This window comes from Cebus imitator, unplaced genomic scaffold (genome assembly GCF_001604975.1).
Source record: "Cebus imitator isolate Cc_AM_T3 unplaced genomic scaffold, Cebus_imitator-1.0 Scaffold71, whole genome shotgun sequence".
Taxonomy (NCBI): Eukaryota; Metazoa; Chordata; class Mammalia; order Primates; family Cebidae; genus Cebus; species Cebus imitator.
Genome location: NW_016107386.1, coordinates 6181281 through 6200418, shown reverse-complemented (window position 1 = coordinate 6200418; position 19138 = coordinate 6181281). Strand labels below are relative to the sequence as shown.

Here is a 19138-nt window from a genome sequence, read left to right as displayed (position 1 = left end):
TCTGGAATCCATTTGCTAGTATTTTGTTCAGGGCTTTTGCAATTGTGTTATGAGAGAAATTAGCCTATAATTTTCTTTTTTCATAATGTTATTGTCAGGTTCTGGTATGAAGGTAATGCTGGCCTCATTACCAAAAAAAATGGGGAAGTAAGAATCATTATTCATAAACTATTGACTTGCCAAGGCCAATCCTCCATCTCTGCTAGAATTCTGTCTCCCAAGTTCCTGCCAGGTGGATTTTTAACTGGCTTCCTCCCAAGCCAGCCCATTTCTTCTCTAGTTCTTTAGGCTAGCCTGGTCTTCCTAGGATTGTGCTACAGTCTGCCTCTTCCCAAATAGGTAGTTGTGACTAAAGATTACCCGAAGATGCCTCTTCCCACCAGGCTTCTCTTCCAGGGTGAGGACCCTTCAGCTGTCCTCACACAGTACCCATGGCCCAGCTGGGTGGTGGAGGTCTCTAAAGGGAGGTCGGGCTTCCCCCGGAGCCTTTGTGTGAGGATGTCTCCCTCCTCTACCCTCTACTTCAGAAGATCCTGATGCCTTTCTCTCCCTGTGCAGTGTTACAAAAGCTCCAAGGACCGGCAGCCGCATCTAAGGTTGGCTCTGGATGCGTGCAGCGTCATCTACGTGCCCAAGGACAGCCGGCACAAGAGGCACGAGCTGCGTTTCACCCAGGGGGCTACTGAGGTCTTGGTGCTGGCACTGCAGAGCCGAGAGCAGGCCGAGGAGTGGCTGAAGGTGTGTGGCCTGCACTTGACCTTCCCGCCTTCCCACCCTTTCTCTCTTCCCCAAGCCAGCCCTCAGTAGAGCTGGCTCCTGTCCCTGGAAGAACTCTTGCTCAGTACCTGAGCCCAAGTGTCCTGTGCGTGGATACAGCTTATGTATGGAAATGGGCCTCGATATCTCCAAGAGGCAGACTTCATGCTGGAGGCATGTGTTCCTTTTAGTTATTTGAATTCCCTTTCCAATCCTTACTGTGAGCTTGTTCAGTCTGCACTTGTGTACTTCCTGGAACTGGGAACTTATTATCTACAAAAGAAGCTGATTGCATCATTAGACAAGCGAATTCTTAAAACAACAACAAAGAAAAATCCTTCCTTGCCTGAAATGTACATCTTGTAATGACCACCCATGGGCCAGCTTCTGCCTCTGCAGCTACATGGAACAATGAGAGTTACCACGTAATGAGCACTTACTTTGTGCCATGCATTGTGCCAAGAACTTTACAGGCATGACCTCATTTATGCTTCAAAATGGGACAAAAATATTATTGTTCCCATTTCACAGATGAGGAAACTAAGACACAGCTTTGAGAACGAATGTGATTTGCCAAAGGCCACACAACCAAAGTGGTTGGAGCATGGATTTGAAGCTAGGAAGTAAATCTACTCCAAAGGCCATAGGCAGGAAGCCATAGTGATGACATGGGAGGAGGGACTTCGTGGCACCCACACTTGAGTTCAAGCCCCAGGCCTAAGTGGCAATTACTGGTTGTGTGACCTTCTGCAAATGACTTTGCCTCCCTGTGCCTGTTTTTTTCATCTGTGAAATGGTCCTTGGAAGGATTCTGGAGAGCACTTGGCACAGTGCCTGCCAGGCAGTGAGTGTGTAGTAACTGTCAGTAATTACTGTCAGATGACAGTGATGCCCCACTCACATTCCCTTATCCCTGCACTGCCTCTGCTTCACTCTGACACCTCCTGTCTTCCTCTGATCTTCCTGCTGGAACAATGAAACCAAACACCTCCTTCCCCACCCAGCCCCTTCCTTCCTGTGATAACCGGCCCTCCTGATGGAACATTGGGTGTTTCTTTTGTCTCAGGAGGGAAGGAAAGGAGAGAACCTGCCTGCTGGGGGAGCCGGTACACTACAGGGGCTGGTTGGGTCAGCACACGGAGCCCTAGACTGGAGTTAAAAGAGACCTACCTTGACATCGATCCTGGGTGGCCGTTAGCCCAGAGGTTAACAGTGGGCAGCCGTCCTGCCTGCATTTAGTTCCTGGCTCTGCTGCCCGCTAACAGGTGGCTTCCCCTCTACAAGGCTCATCATCCTAAGCTGGAACTCAGGGCTCACAAGGCTGCTAGGGGATAAAACAAGATAATCCACAAAGAGCCACCAGATAAGTGAGCAATAAATGGTGGCTGTGATTATTTCCTGATCTCATGCTTATCGCTGTGTGGCCTTGGCGAGCGAGTGGATGCCTTTAGGAGATGGAGGTGATAACTCCAGCCACCCTATAGGTTGCTATAAAGGTACACATGGTCACAGAAGCAGGTCCCTCACCCTTGTGAGGCTTTATGGCTCCCATCACTCTTCACATCCATGGTCCCACTGTCTTCAGGTAACCCAAGGAGGGAAGCAGAGGACTAGTATCATTCCCATGTTACAGATGTGGACACTAAGGCCCAGAGCAGGGAAGTAGCTCTTCCAAGACCACACAACTAAGTAGCAATAAACCTCTTGGTCCCTATCCTTGTATCTTTTCAACCCAGGGGACAGATATGGGAGAAAGCCTTTACAAACCCTGATGTGCCCCACACCGTGCAGGGGTTGTGTCAGCCCATCTCTTCCCCACAGTGGCTCTGACCCTCTGTTCTATGGCCTTCACCACATAAACCCCATTCTTCCTTTGTATCCACAGCTTTCCTGCCCACCCGTTCACAGCTGTGTGTCCTCTTCACAGGTCATCCGAGAAGTGAGCAAGCCAGTTGGGGGAGCTGAAGGAGTGGAGGTCCCCAGATCCCCTGTCCTATGCAAGCTGGACCTGGACAAGGTATATCTGTCTCCACTAGGTCTTCCCGGGGCCAGGCAGTGGCCACTTAACACTGGCTCAGCCCCAGGGGAACTCCCTGGCTGGGGGGAAAGCCAGGCACCTGCCAAACTATAGGTGCCCAGCACAGAGCTGGCATAACTGTAGGTACTTAATAAATGTTTCCTGAATCCATGAATGCATGAACAAATGAGTGCCCATGCCCAAGGTGCAGTACAAGCCAGAGAAGAAGTGACTCACCCTGCCAGGACAGGAGGAGGTCACATTTCAATTGTGCCATGACAAATAAGTTGAAATTTGTCAATTAGAAAAGGAGGATGTATAATCCCGGCACTTTAGGAGGCCAAGGTGGGCATATCACTGGAGCCCAGGAGTTCAAGACCAGTCTGAACAACATAGTAAGACCTCATCTCTAAAACAAAAAAAATTACAAAACAATTATCCAGGTGTGGTGGCATGTGCCTTTAGTCCCAACTACTCAGGAGGCTAAGGTAGGAGGATTGCATGAGCCTGGCAGGTGGTGGCTGCAGTGAGCCATGATGGCACCACTGCGCTCCGTCTTGGGCAACAGAGTGAGACCCTGTCTCAGAAAAAAGAAAGAGAAAGAAAAGAGAGAGCGAGAGAGAAGAAAGAAAGAGAAGGAGTATGCCTTCTCATGTTTGGAAGGTGAGAGAAGCAGGCATTAGCCAGTTGTTCAGGCTGTTGGCAAATATGTCCCAGTGCCTGCAGATTGCCAGTTATTGTGGGTAACAAAGGGCCCTGGACCCAAGTCCTCCCCTTAATGGGCATGACAGTCGAGGCGAAGGCTTAAGACCCACCGACACAGGCCTTACATGATATAATCAAGGCTAGTATTTATAGATTGTGACTGCATGCGCTGCAGTGTATTAAATGCTTTACGTGTATTAACTCAGGTGATTTCCATAACAACTCTCTGGGTAGTTACCTTTTCAGGAGAGAAAGCTGAGACAGAGATTTGCCCAAGGTCACATAGTAAATCAGAAACGTAGCCAGGATTTGTACCCAGACACTCTAGTTCTTGATGACTGTGCCACGCCACCTCTTAAGGCCAGGATCCTGAGCACCTGATTGACAGGTACTTGTTGAGTATCTGGGGCACTCCAGGAACTGTGCTAGCCACTGAGATGCAGTCTAAACACATACAGAGGCAAGCCCTGCCCTCGCAGCCCTTCCAGCCCAGTAGGAAGCAGGCATGAATCAAATAGTCACACGGACTTATAAATGGCAAGCTGTGTGAGTGCTAGGAGGGAAAAGTACCAGGTACCCTGAGAGTGTGTGTCAGGAGCCCTGCTCCTGCCTCAGAGCTCCAGGAAGGCTTCTCTGAGGAAGTGACATTTCAGATGAAGATGAAAAATTAGCAGGGAAGGGGAGGGAAAAGGCATTGTAAGCAGAGGGAAAAGGCGCAGGAGCAGGAAGCCTGGAAATGAAAACAGCCAGTGTGGTTGAGTTCAGAGAGAAAGGAGAGTCCACCAGCCTATTAGAGTATCCCAGAAAGCTACAATGAGTGGAACAGGGGCTCACGCTGGCTGTAGGGATGACAAGGGTGAGGGAAGATGGGCACCTATGTTGAGTCTTGGAGCACAGGCAAGATTTTACTGAGGTAGAGGTGGGCCGAGGGGAGGAAACAGAAGCAAAGGTATGGGATCAGGCAGAGTCACCGGGAGTGGAAGATGGGTATTCATGTGCCCAGGCTGCAGGAGAAGCTCAGTCCTATCCTCATTTAGCCTTTGCCATTAGTGAGGCCAGAGGGAAAGCAGCGTTGACAGTGTCAGTGTGCATGAGTGTGTGTGCACACACTTGCCAGTGTATGCTGTGGTGCAGCTTGGAGGAAGTGTAGAGGAAGAGGTAAGCTTGTAGAGTTGAGCTTTCCTGTGGCTGAGTGTCCACGGGGAGGGTAACTAGAATGTTCAGGGTGTTATTTTGGGTGGAGAGTGAGGGTGAGGACATGATATTGGTGGGTCTGTTTCTCCATGGAATCATCGAGTTCATTCCAGAGGGCTCCCAGTACTTCTTTGTATTTACTATCTATCTTGGTGAAAAACTTGCCATCTCTATACCATTGCAGAACACATGGAGCCATAACTTCTGTTTCACAGTTTGAAGAGGTGATTCTTTATACTTGATGGTTCTGTCCCCTTTCTGACAAGTGTCATGTTTGAAGCCCTTCGGAAATTGAGAGGAGTACATGCTCTCCTGTTCTCCCTGTTCCCCTGGTGCTGTGCTTATGGTGAAGCATCCCTGATCCTGATTTGAGAGGATCTTGGTAGGAAAGGCTTTGGGACCTCAGAGCTCTGTAATTCTACCTTCTTAGGTAGGTGGATGTCATTTAATCCTGGTCCAAGTGTGGCTGCCACAGTTTAGCTTCTTGCAGAAAGATGGCAGCACACCACACAGGTATTGGAAATGATAGTCAGTGGGCCTTCACTTGGGCTGGCTCCCTCACAGCAGCCCTCTGAAGTGGGTGGAATTCAAGTGAGAAAACCCAGCTTTGAGGGGATAGAAGGACTTTCCCACATTTCCGCAGCTAATAAGTAGTAAAAGAGTCATCATTGCTTCCACTGTACACCCCATGGTACCTAGTATACATGGGACCTTGTGTGAATGAATTGATAAATGGTCTAGAGTTGGTGTAATGAGTAAAACTAATTTGGGCTGGCAGTGAAACTGTTGACATGTCATGTGTGGGTGTGTGGGTATGTGTTCCCTTCCCATCCTCTCCTCCAAGTTAGGATCATAATGGACTCCAGATGAGCTGGCAGACATCTTCACAACAGTCAGGTCCCGCCAAGACGGTTTTGAAAATGTCTGCCAGCTCATCTCTTTTTCTCCATCCTCACTGTCACTTGGTTCATGATCTTGTTGAGTCTCATTATGACAAGGATGATGCTCTCTTTTATTATTATTATTATTATTATACTTTAAGTTCTGGGGTGCATGTGCAGATCATGCAGGATTATTACATAGGTATACACGTGCCATAGTGGTTTGCTGCATCCATCCCCCCATCATCTACGTGAGGTATTTCTCCTAATGTTAGCCCTCCCCAATTCCCCCACCCCCTGCCATGCCTCCCCTAGCCCCCTTACTCCCCAACAGTCCCCAGTGTGTGATGTTCCCCTCCCTGTGTCCATGTGTTCTCATTGTTCAACACCCACTTATGAGTGAGAACATACAGTGTTTGGTTTTCTGTTCTTGTGTCAGTTTGTTGAGAATGATAGTTTCCACCTTTATCCATGTCCCTGCAAAGCACATGAACTCATCCTTTTTATGGCTGCACAGTATTCCATGGTGTGTATGTGCCACATTTTCTTTATCCAGTCTACCATTGATGGGCATTTGGGTTGGTTCCAAGTCTTTGCTATTGTAAACAGTGCCACAATAAACATACAGATGACACTCAAGATCTTAAGTGGCTCTTTTGCTTCCAGTCTTGTCCCCTCTTGTCTATCCCCACAATGCCACCAGAAGTAACTTCCTAAACCAATTTGGTTTACATTAGTGTTCCACTTACTTTCCCAGCTCCCTGTCACCTGCCAAATACAGTCCAAATTCCTAAGACATCCATCTCAAAGTGTTATAATTAATTGCCTCCCTCACCAAACGGACTGTGAATTGCCCAAAGACACAACTATATCTAAGTTATGGTTGTCTTCCCAATACCTGGTATTGTATCAGACACAGGATAGTTGCTGACAAACATTTGTTAGCTAATTATCATGTGCTGGGGAAGTTGGAGGAAGACTGAACCAATAAAGGGACATTTGGGTACTTCTGAATGTGCCCTCTGATGGGGGACTGTCTGTGTCCCTCCTCAGAGGCTGTCCCAAGAGAAGCAGACCTCAGATTCTGACAGCGTGGGCATAGGCGATAACTGTTCTAGCCTTGGCCGCCGGGAGGCCTGTGATCACGGTAGGAGCCTCTGGGGGCTCAGGCTGGGGAATGTTGGAAGTGGGAGGGGCCTTGCCCATGGGCATACAGCGGCAGAGCAGGTCCCGACCACTCTGGAGACCTGGGTAAGGTGACCTGGCCTGCCGTACCTGGAGCTGCAGGTCCATCCCTGTGTGCAGGCTGAAAAGGCCATGGGGAAGACTAAGAGTGGGTGGGACCTGGAGCTCCCTCTACTGCCCTGACCCATTTTCCAAACAGGCAGAGGTAAGAAGAGCAGCCTGGCAGAGCTGAAGGGCTCAATGAGCAGGGCTGCGGGCCGCAAGATCACCCGTATCATCAACTTCTCCAAGAAGAAGCAACTGGCTGATGACCTGCAGACGTCTTCCGCCGAGGAGGAGGTTCCCTGCTGTGGTGGGTCCAGGGCACAGGGAGGAAGGGTGTTCAGGACCTGTGGGCGCGGGCTTCTGGGGCTGAGGCCAGGAGACCTCATGCGTCATCCACCTCACCCCCAGGGCTGGGGAGAGAATCCCAGCCTACTAGGAGGCTAAACCCCACTCCATTCACACTCTAGGCCTTCCCGTCACTTCCCTCCCCAGAGGCCCTGACACTCAGCGAGAGGAAAAGTCCGCTGACCACTGTATTCTATGCTCCCTGTGACCTTAGCCCAAATCACTGCCCATCTCTGGGCCTCAGTTTCCCAGTTTACTATAACAAGACAGGGGTATCTTATTTCCCAACATAGGGCATGCCAGGTGTATAAGTTACAACCCATCTTATAGGGAAATTTCTTGGAGAAAAATATTTAGGTACTTTTTGTTATAAATGCATTCAATGTGAATTAAAAGTGATTTGAAGGGGAAAACATTATTTACTCACGTAAATGTAGTGTTCCATGTACTGGAATCCAGTTTTCAAAAATCATATTTTGGATATGCAGTAATATTCTAACCCTGAAAAAAATATTATAAAAGTACATGGCAGGGCCAGGCACAGTGGCTCACCCCTGTAATCCCAGCACTTTGGGAGGCTGAGGACGGAGGATTGCTTGAGCCCTGGAGTTTGAGTCCAGCCCAGGTAACATGATGAAACCTTGTCTCTACCCAAAATACAAAAATTAGCCAGGCATGGTGGTGTATGCCTATAATCCCAGCTACTTGGAAGGCTGAGGTGGGAGGATCACTTGAGCCCAGGAGGTCGAGGCTGCAGTGAGCCATGATAGAGACACTGTATTCCAGACTGGGTGACAGAGGGAGACCCAGTCTCAAAAAATAAATACATAAATACATGGCTACAAAGAAATATTTTGTAATCAGCGAATCAGAATCTGTTATGGCAAAAATAAACAAATTTAAATCTAAAACATTATGAGGGAATTCCAAACCTGTGGGTCATTAGCTATATAGCAGCTATGCCTTGGTCAATTTTAGGATTATGTAAGCGAGACATTTTTGTTCCCACACGCTGCCACTGGGTGTCAGCATCATCCATTATTTTCCATCTTTCAGTAACAGTTTTGATTTGATGAGAAAAGCAAGAGTTGTGTCTTTTATTTATCCTATGCAGTAGTTCCTGCCCTTTTCATGAAGCTTGGTATAGTCCAAAGGCTGTGCAGAGATGTATGAATGCCATTAACAGTCTGTATTTCACAGCTAAGAAACAAACTCAGAGAAAAGTAGACCCAAGTCACCAGAGGTCACGGGGGAGAGAGAGCTGACCGGGACCCCAAGACCTTCTTTCCAGCAGACACATGCAGCCACCTTGCATCCCCATGCTGTCCCAGGGCAGGCTGTGGGAACATCAGCCACTGTCTCCTCCAGGCTACCTGAACGTACTGGTGAACCAGGGCTGGAAGGAACGCTGGTGCCGCCTGAAGTGCAACACTCTGTATTTCCACAAGGACCACACGGACCTGCAAACCCATGTGAACGCCATCGCCCTGCAAGGCTGTGAAGTGGCCCCGGGCTTTGGGCCCCGACACCCGTTTGCCTTCAGGATCCTGCGCAACCGGCAGGAGGTGGCCATCTTGGAGGTGAGAGGAGATGGGGGAGGCGGGTGGTGCTTGGTCTGGGGACTCTGGCCTGAGTGTTGTGTTTTGTGTGAGGGAGCCCTTGCTACTGACAGCCCAGGGACTGAAGGGGAAGGAAAGCAAGCCCCATTCCTGTCAGGTGACCCGAGTAGGATTATAAGACAACATACAGGACACCCACTTAATTTAAATTTCAGGTAAGCCACGAATATTACCTGAAACGTTTTCATAATAATATAGATATGTCCCATGCAAGATTGGGGCTTCATCAGTACTAAAATAGTATTCGTTGTTCATCTACCATGCAAATTAAAATAAACATTCTGTATTTTATTCACTAAATCTGGTATCCCCAGAACCAAGGTTTGTTTCTTCTCCCTTACCTTAAAATCTCAAGCCTGAAAGGCACCTAGTCTGGTGTAACCCATTCACATTTTGGAATCTCCTCTACCAGACCTTGTACCAGTAGCCTCCTCTGGTGAAGGAGGAGGTCCACTGCCCCTCCCATTGAGCAATTTAAATTTTAGAAAGATTTTCCCCATACTGAGTTGAAATCTTTAAGCTCCAGGAAGGCAATAACCAATCCTATTTTGCATACTTTTGTTTTTCCAGAACTCTGCATGATGTCCAGCACTAGACTACTATAGGCTCTAGTAATATTTGTTGAACAAATGAGTAAATGAAGTGTGATTTCATTTCACCAATTCACTCTCCTTCTTACCCACGGACTAGCCCTCCTCTCTGAGGTCATGCAGAATACGTGGATGCTCTCTTCCACATAGCAACCCTTTGGCGATTTAAAATTTAAAATGTTATACACTAGAGGAAAACAAAAAACTACCTTCTCCCATCACAGATAAGGAAACTGAGGCCAGGGAAGCCACGCACTTTATCCAGGGGTCCACAGAGGGCCAGTGGTTTCTTGGTCTTGTCCTAGAACCTGACCTCTTGCTCTTGTTTTCTGCCCAAGACCCAATGCCTCTCTCAGTTCTTAAATTTCAAAAAAGACTGCCTCTCTAACTCACTTTCATTTTTTGTAGTTTGAGATGTCTCATGTCTCTTATACATGAAGCTTTCTAACAAAAAATATGCTTTATTTATTGAAGTTTAGCATTTGTGTACTAATTTGACTTTATAAGATGTTCTTTAAGTGAGAATTAACATAAGTCTGTGTTTAGTTGACTGTCAACTTCTTGGAGATTTTTGAATACGCAGTACTTTAATTATTTGGCAATTATAACACAAGGAAAAAATTGATTGAGTTATATAAGAAATTGCCTTTTCTAATAAAAAGTAAATATTTTTTAAAAATTCAGAGAACACTCAATGTTGGTTTTATATCCTAATGGTTGGGAAGGCTCTGAGAATGGAAAGTGAGGGCAGGGAGACCTCTGTCTTAGAGAGGTCATCAGGGAGGGCCTCTCTGAGGAGGTGACATTTGAGTGGAAACCTGAATGGATGGAAGAAGGAAGCTTCTTAAATTTCTAGATGTGTACTATGATCTTATTCCTCTTTGACCCCTGAGTATCGGGTACATAGTCAGTACTTATAAATATTTCTGGATTTGGCTAAAGTCAACAGATCTCCAGAAGTGCTGACTGTATGAAAATGAACTCCACCTTTGCCTCCTGTCCTTCAGGCAAGCTGTTCGGAGGACATGGGTCGCTGGCTTGGGCTGCTGCTGGTGGAGATGGGCTCCAGAGTCACCCCGGAGGCACTGCACTATGACTACGTGGACGTGGAGACCTTAACCAGCATCGTCAGTGCTGGGCGCAACTCCTTCCTGTAAGGGTCAGCTGTACCCGCCACACTTGCCCAGGACCTTTCCTGTCTCCATCCCTCTCAGAGGCTGAGTCCAGCCCTGGGCACTGGGAGGGAAGGGAGGAGCTAAGGAAAGCTCTGCTTCCTTGGGAAGTTGGAATAGGTGTCTTCCTCTTATAGTAAGGAGTGGGGACCTGGCTGAAGGAGGTGGCCCAGGGTCAGAGGCAAGCTGCAAATGGAAGGAGAAAAAGTAGAGAAGCCTTGAAGTAGCGGCCTGGGCTCTGCCCTCATGCCATGGGACTTTAAGCTTTCACACACTTGAGCATGGACACGTGGCTAGTATATGGCATTCTGTACTAGAAGAGCCAGATTCGAGTCCCAGCTCTGTCACCACCAGCTGTGGAAGCTTGCGCTGGTTGCTTGCCATCTAGGATCTCTGTTTTCTGACTCATAGAATGGTGGTGATGAATTACCTGCCTTGCACGTTGAATGAGAATCACATTGGTCCTGCCTATGACGCCCTAACACAGCCCAGGACACAATGCTGCCTGTTATCTTGCTTTTCTAATCTTCCAACCTGCCTTAAAGTTTCTGCCAGAATCAATGAGAGTGTGGACAGGAAAGTATTGTAAGCTGCAAAGCATCATTGTCATTGTCCCTTTTATTTTCTAGATATGCAAGATCCTGCCAGAATCAGTGGCCTGAGCCCCGAGTCTATGATGATGTTCCTTACGAAAAGATGCAGGTAAAGTTTCTTGGGGCTGCCCAGGAATGTGGCAAAGGCTACTTTAAGCTCTCCCTCTTTCTGTTCCCTTTATCTTCTGCCTCGGAGAGATCCTTTTCACTTAAGCAGCAGCAGCTAGAAGGGGAGCCCTTCTTATGATAGAGCATGGCTCAGGATGAGGAATCCCTGGCACAGGAGGCTGGGTGGTACAGTGGAAAGAGCCCCAGGTTGGGAGGAAGAAAGGGCTCTGTAGACTGTCAAGCACTACAGAAAGGTGCGGCATCGTTTCCAGTTTGAGCAAGATGATGGGGCCCTCCTCCTATTTATCACTCTGAACTTATCCTACTGATTCTGTGGTGTCTGGGGCAAATGCTGACTGTGGGGCCTGCGCAAGCCTTTACATGGTCACCTTCATAATCTGGGAACTTCAGCTCCCAGGCCAGTCTCCATGTTTTGCTTGCTAAACCAGGGAGATAGCAGCGTATTAATTTACAGTGAGTCCTGTGTAGCCATCGCATGACCTGGAATGCTCTTGGCAGCATGCCCTGTGCTGTCTCCTCCCTCAGAAGGCGAGAGGAGAGCCACATTCCAGTCAGACGCTGGTGGGTGGGTCAGGCCTTACAGCTAGCAGGAGAGAGGCAATTAAGCTGCCTAGGACAACACATGTGTCTACAGACAGGGCCTCCGCCTTGGATGGTGCTGGATGACACACTGAGTTTTCACCTCCAGGACTCCCTTTTCTAGAAATTTCTCCAGTCATCTTTCTGTTCATATGGTCTTTCTTCAGAGTAAGATAAACCTGTGGATGTAGCTTGAGGTTTTTCTCAGTTGCAGAGTTTAGTAACAAGACAGCTTAGCACTTAAGGACATAAAAGGTTGGAGACCCAGACTCAGGGCTAGGACCGAGTTTCACTTCTCTGGTCCTCACTTGCTGACTCCAAAAGGATATGATAAAACCTACCTTCTTGGATGGCTGCAAGAATTAAATAATACTTTAAGTAAAAAAGTTTAGGTGGGGGCTGGATTCAGTAGCTCATGCCTATAATCCCGGTATTTGGGGAGGCTGAGGTGGGAGGATCACTTGAGGCCAGGAGCTCGAGACCAGCCTGGCCAACATGGTGAAACCTTGTCTCTACTAAAACAAAATACAAAAATTAGCCAGGCATGGTGGTGCATGCCTGTGGTCCCAGCTACTCGAGAGGCTGAGGCAGAAGGATCACCTGAACCCGGGAGGCAGAGGTTACAGTGAGCCAAGATCATGCCACCAAACTCCAGCCTGGGCAACAGAGTGAGACTCTATCTCAAAAAATAAACATTTAGGCTGGGTGCAGTGACTCGTACCTGTAATCCTAGCACTTAGGGAAGCTGAGGTGGGTGGATCACTGAAGCCCAAGAGTTTGAAACCAGACTGGCCAACATGGCGAAACCCTGTCTCTACAAAAATTAGCTGGGCATGGTGCTGTGCACCTGTTGTCCCAGCTACTTGGGAGGCTGGGGTGGGAAGATCACTTGAGTCCAGAAGGTTGAGGCTGCCATGATCACACCACTGCACTCGAGAAAAGAAAAAATGATCATAGTGCCTAGACATTGGAAAGTTATTTATACAGAGGAATAAATAATAGTACTGTTGTTGACAACATCATTATTTTATTACATTATTATCATTTTTAAACTCATGGTTTCCTAAGCTTTGACTGGATTTTTGGTGTTCTTAATATTCCTCATGCTCAAATGTATAGTTGGTCTATTAAATTATGTCACTTCTGTCACTGGCTGATCACATCCAAGACTTTTCTTCTTGAGGGAAGACTCTGTTAGCAATTCAGAAAATCAGGATACTTCCAAATGTTCTAAAGACAAAAATATCTATGATAAATCAGTTATAGCCACCCACAGTCTTTTGAGACTTTCTAATTTTCCTCTCAGCAGATACTATAGTTTAGGGTTGCCTTCTGCTGCTCCCCAGCAGAAAAGTATGAGGTTCAAATGACATACTGCTAGAAAAACTGCTTTATGATTTTTGAGTGCTGTGCAAGTCTAAAACTGTATGGCCAAGATCTCAGAGCAAGAAGAGCCCATACTGAGCAAAGACCACAGTATACTCTGCAGTGATGAGTCTGCGCCTGCCTGCACTTGACCATCTTCCTCCATCTCCCACCAGGATGAAGAGCCTAAGCGCCCCACAGGGGCCCAGGTGAAGCGCCACGCCTCCTCCTGCAGTGAGAAGTCCCATCGCGTGGACCCACAGGTCACAGTCAAACGCCATGCCTCCAGTGAGTTGTGTGTGAGCCTCCCCTGCTGACTAGGCGGGAAGGGAAGGAACCAGTCTATAGGAGGGATTTCAAAATCAGTTCCTCTGGTGGGTAAATAAATGAGCAAAGTGAGATGCAAGAAAATACATACCGCAAGAAAAATCACAGCGCAAGCACAATGATAAAGGGCAGCCAGCATGTGTCCTCAGAGGGAAAATGACAGGGAGTTGGGGGGTGGGGGGAACTGTAGGAAACCGGAGTGCTCAGGTCCCAACTCTAGGGGAGGCTGCTGCACAGCTCCAGAAGACAATCCCCATGCAGCAGTACCAGGCCCCTAACACCACATCTGCCAGTTACTTAAAACAGGCAACAAATCTAGACTTTAGGTGAAATTTACTTATTTTTTAATATCAGCAACAATTTTTTTTTTGTAATTTAGCACTGAATGAGGCCAAATAGAAAGGAGAGAGAGATTGTTGACAAGCTGTATCTGTTTCAGAGGCTAACAATTTGTGATTTCTGATCTGGGGTAATAAGACAGAATTGAATCCATCCAAATACCCTGGATCCAGCTGCCATGAAAGCCAGAGCTCGCTGTGGTATCCCACCCTAGCTCTGCTAGCACCCCACAGGGGCTCAGTGAAGTGCCTGATTGCCACACTGCACAATGATGACTATGTATGCCAGGCAACTCTGTTGTGAATTCTTTTTTACTTCCAACAGTAATCTGTGCTTCTGTGTGATTTATCTTTATGAACAAGCCAACTTCCTGTGGGACGGCATGTTCCAAGAGTTTTTTCTTTGTTCCTTTACATTTCTTCCCCCTGCATCTCAACAGAGTCAAGTCCTGTTCTGTGCTTTTTGAAAACTTACTTTTATTTGTTAATATCTATTTTTAAAAATATTTTCTATATTATAGCTCCATTTCATTTGTATAGATCATCCCTTCTGGGGATCAGGAAATGTGTATTCCACTCCTCATTCCTCCCTTGACCACTGAATTACTGTGCAACTTTGGGAAAAGTTCTTTCCCCTCTCTGGGCCTGAGTTTCCTCTCTGAACAATCAGAAGGTTGTGTAACTTTGCACTCTACTCTCAGAGGCACTGGAAATACAGGGCCTTGTGAAATGACCATTTTAAAATGGAAATCTAAACTGAAAAAAAAAGGATGTAAGATTAAAGAAATCACTCAATGTCAATGACAACAACAAAAAACTAACAAACACACGTAAAAAAGCAGACCCTTTCTTCAAATCAAATCTTATATGAAAGCCCAGCTTATAAAAGAAAAATAAAAGTGGAGCTACTCTGATTGAGGCCTACTGGGCCTCCACTTTTCCTGTTAGCCATCACTGTGAGGTCATAAGTTTCCAGCATTGGGAAACTACAGTGAAAAACTACTGATGAATTCCAACAAGGTTGTTTTTTAGATGAAGAAACTGAAGGAAATAAAAGGGAAGATATATTAATCCATTCCTCCTGCTATTTCAAAATTCCATAAGCTGGGTTACTTACAAACAACAGAAATGTATTTCTCATTGTTCCGGAGGCTGGGAAGTCTAAGATCAAGGTGGCAGCAGATTTGGTGTCTGGTGAGGGCCTGTTTCCTGGTGATGGCCATGTTTTTGCTCCCTGGGGTCTCTTTCCTAAGGGCATTCATCCCACCCATGAGGGCTCTACCCTCGTGGCCTAATCACTTACCAGAGGCCCCACCTCCAAGTGCCATCAATAGGGGATTAGGTTTCAACATATGAATTTTGGGGGATGTAAACATCTAGTCTACAGCCAAAGAATCTTGTCCATGATCATGTATTAATTGCCTATTGCTACATAAGAAATTACCCAAAATTTAGTTCCTCTAAATGATGAACATGTGTTATGTCACATGGTTTCTATGGGTCAGGAATCCCAAATGGCTTGGATAGGTAGTTCTGGCTTGGGGTCTCATGAGATCTCAATATGTTGGCTGGTCATCTGAAGTCATCTGAAGGCTTGACAGGCTGAAGGATCCACTTCTGAGATGGCTCACTGCATGCCTAGCAAGTTTGTGCTGATTGTTGGACGGAGGCCTCAGTTCTTTGCCATGGGAATCTCTTCATAGAGTTGCTTGTCCTTGTTATGTGACAGCTGGCTTCCCCCAGAGCAAGCAACCCAAGAGGGAACAGCAAGACTGATGCTGCAAGGTCTTTTATGACCTATGGTTAGAAGTTACACTCTGTCATTCTGCAATGTCCCAATGGTTACAAAGGTCAGCATTGTTTAGTGTGGGAGGGGACCACAAAAGGGCGTGAATATCAAGAAGCAAGAATCATGGAGATCAAGTAGATTGCTGAGAAAAATGGTGGTGTGAGAAGCTGCATAGACCCATTCCCTAGCAAAACAGTTGTAGCTGGTGAAATTTATTAAAACAAACAATTATCTAAAGTTTGGAAATTTTCCTAAGAGCAAATGAAGAAACATTTATTCTAGAAAATTTGCTAAATCTCAGAACAGTGAGAGTTTGTAGCATTTGAGCCACAACCTACCCCTTTACTCCTCAACTCAGTTTGAAAGAATCTCCACTCCAGGCAGGTCTGAACAAGAAAACAGGCCTCCCTCTTCAGTCAAGGGCTATAGTATCTCCCCGGAAAGGGCAGTATTTCTTCTCATACTCAGCTCCATGCTGCAGAGGATAAATTTCAGGTGATTGCAGCCAAGAGGTAGGAAGTTCCCTTCCTCTACCCAGAGTATAGAGCAAAGGCTTTGCCCCAGGTAAGGTAAGCCAAGAATACTGGGGCCCTGATTGCCCTCATCCTAGCTTACTTGTAGGCCAGAGGTCCCATGCTGGGAGAGGCAGGCAGAGAAGACCAGAGGTTACTGCCCCTACCCAGCACCCTGCTCATACCAGGAATGTCACTGCAAGAGAAACAGGCTGTCTTAATCCATTTTATGCTGCCATAACAGAATACCAGAGACTGGGTAATTTATAATGAACAGAAATTACTAGCTCCCAGTCTGGAGACTGGAAAGTCCAAGATCAAGGTGTTGACATCTAGCAAGGTCCTTCTTGCTGGATCATCACCTGGCAGAAAATGGAAGGGCAAAGAGGCAAAAGGGGGTTAATACCACCCATGAAGGCAAAGCCCTCAGGACCTAAATCACCTCTCAAAGTCCTACCTTTTCATACTGTTACAATTGCAGTTAAATTTCAACATGAGTTTTGGAGGGGACAAACATTCAAATTACAGCATAGGCCATTGTTCCCACCCCTGGATCCAGAGCAGTGACTCAGCGATTTCGGCCAGTAGGGAAAGGCAGGTCCTAAGAACAGAGAACTCTAGAGCTCTTCCTCAAAAGAACTGACTGTAGTTGGAACAGAGTGTGGGAAAGTTTAAACCAAAGGGTGCTCTCAAAAACAATGGAGATTTGGTGGTAAATAGGAGGAGGCTGGTAGCTCCATGAGAACAATAAACTAAACCATAGGCCAGCTAGCTTATCAGAGAGAACCACAGAAAGAGCTAAAAAAAAAATGCCCTTAGCCAGGCATGATGGCTCACGCCTGGAATCCCAACACTTTGGGAGGCTGAGGCAGATTGATCACTTGAGGCCAGGAATTCAAGACTAGCCTAGCCAACATGGGAAAACTCTGTCTCTATTAAAAATACAAAAATTGGCCAGGCATGGTGGCAGGCACCTGTAATCCCAGCTTCTCAGGAGGCTGAGGCACAACAATCACTTGAACCCAAAAGGTAGAAGTTGCAGTGAGCCGCAATCATGCCACTGCACTCCAGCCTGGGTGACAGAGTGAGACCCTGTCTCAAAAAAAAATTTTTTTTTTAATTTTTAATAAAAAGAGCCCTCCTGAGGTTAGAACAATTCTCAAAATGAGCCTCTAAAACTACCCCATAAAGGGGCTGAATTTAATTGGATCAGACTGTGGAGTAACTGATGCATTGTCAAAAACAATAGAGCAAACACTTGACAATTAGCAGAGCCTAACAGCTGGGTCTAAGAGCAACAGAGGCAGACTGCTTAACAGGAGATTATGGAAAGAGTCAGAGAAATCCCTGCTAATACACTGTCATCCCAGAGTGACTGTACACATGCCAAGGCTGTGGCCTCTGAGGAGCAACTTCAGTGGCTTCATACTGCAAGAGGAAATAGACTACACTAAAATAGTTCAGACAAGTCACTAAACAAATAACAACCCAACAACCTGATTGGGGGGATGCATATCAAAAGATACTACAATATAGTCTCGAAAATGACCAGTTTTCAACAAAACATTATGAAAATGCGAAGAAGCAGGAAAATGTGACCCATACAGAAGGAAAAAAAAGCAACAGAAACTACCCCAGAGAGGGCCCAAAGGTAGAATTTAACAAATATTTTAAAGCAGCCATTATAAATATATTTAAAGAACTTAAGGAAACCGTGCTTAAAGAAATAAAGGAATGGAAGATGACAGTGTATTAACAGATAGTTATTACAGTGTAGTACAGTATAGTACGGTTGTTACAGGAAGATGACAGTGTATTAACAGATAGCCTATATTATTGGTAGTCTCTATCAATATATTATTGATAATAGCCCATTCCTCCTGCTATAACAAGTTCCCATAAACTAGGTAACGTATAAACAATAGAAATGTATTTCTTGTTGTTCCAGAGAAATTGGCTTCATACTGCAGGAAGAAATAGACTACACTGAGTACTATACTACACTGTACTACACACTGTAGTACAGGTATATAGAATTACACTGTAGTTATATGGAATATAACTATATGCTATCCTATATTATATTATAGTATATAGTATAGTTATATGGAATATATTATTGATAATATATTCATAGAGGCTACCAATAAAGACACAGAAATTGTAAAAAGAAGAACCAAATGAAAATCATGAGGCTGAGAAGTATAATAACTGAAACAAAAAACCCACTCAATGGGCACAATAGTGAATTTGACCTGGTAGAAGAAAGAATCAGTGAACTTGATAATAGAAAAATATAGATTATGCAAACCAAAGAACAGAAAGAAAAAAAATGAAGAAAAACGACAGAGCCTCAGAGAACTGTGGAGCACCATTAAGTGAACAAACATACATGTATAGGAAGTACTAGAGGGAGAGAAGAGAGAGAGCTGAGCATTAAAAATATTCAAATAATGGCTGAAACTTGCCAAATTTATTGAAAAACATTAATCTATACATCCGCAAAGCTCAGTGACGTCCAAGTAGGATAAAGGCAAGGAGATCTACAAAAGACATATCATGTTAAAAATGCTGATACCAAAGATAAGGAAAAAATCTAGAAGGCAGAAGAGAAAATCAAGTCATCATGTATAAAAGAACCCCAGTAACATTAACAGCTGACTTCTCATCAGTAACAATGGAAGTCAGAAGGTCCTCCATGCTGTATTTATGATCAGGCTTGAACTGCAGGGTAGTTGTGTCAGGAACTGATTTCTGCATGGGTCACTGGGTGACCACTGCAATCCCAGCACAGCTGGGTAGACAAGACCCCTAATTATCCACAAACTGCAGGAATCATTCTGCACCAACTTACAAAGAGCTGTGTGTGGCTCTGTATAGCACACACACACACACATACACACACACACACATACACAAACTGCAGGAATCATTCTGCACCAACTTACAAAGAGCTGTGTGTGGCTCTGTATAGCGCACACACACACACACACACAC

The 19138-nt window shown here is 45.9% G+C and overlaps 1 protein-coding gene across 3 annotated transcripts in view; it reads left to right on the top strand.

Moving 5' to 3' along the window:
- The window catches only part of AFAP1L1 (actin filament associated protein 1 like 1), a 68874-nt gene that overhangs the window by 35948 nt on the left and 13788 nt on the right, over window positions 1-19138 (top strand). For all 3 annotated transcript variants that reach the window (XM_017531337.2, XM_037739551.1, XM_017531339.2), the window contains 8 exons: window positions 559-738; window positions 2684-2773; window positions 6607-6700; window positions 6938-7090; window positions 8497-8708; window positions 10345-10490; window positions 11139-11211; window positions 13352-13463. In XM_017531337.2, the coding sequence (XP_017386826.1) occupies window positions 559-738; window positions 2684-2773; window positions 6607-6700; window positions 6938-7090; window positions 8497-8708; window positions 10345-10490; window positions 11139-11211; window positions 13352-13463 (1060 nt within the window). The remainder of the gene's footprint in view (window positions 1-558; window positions 739-2683; window positions 2774-6606; window positions 6701-6937; window positions 7091-8496; window positions 8709-10344; window positions 10491-11138; window positions 11212-13351; window positions 13464-19138) is intronic.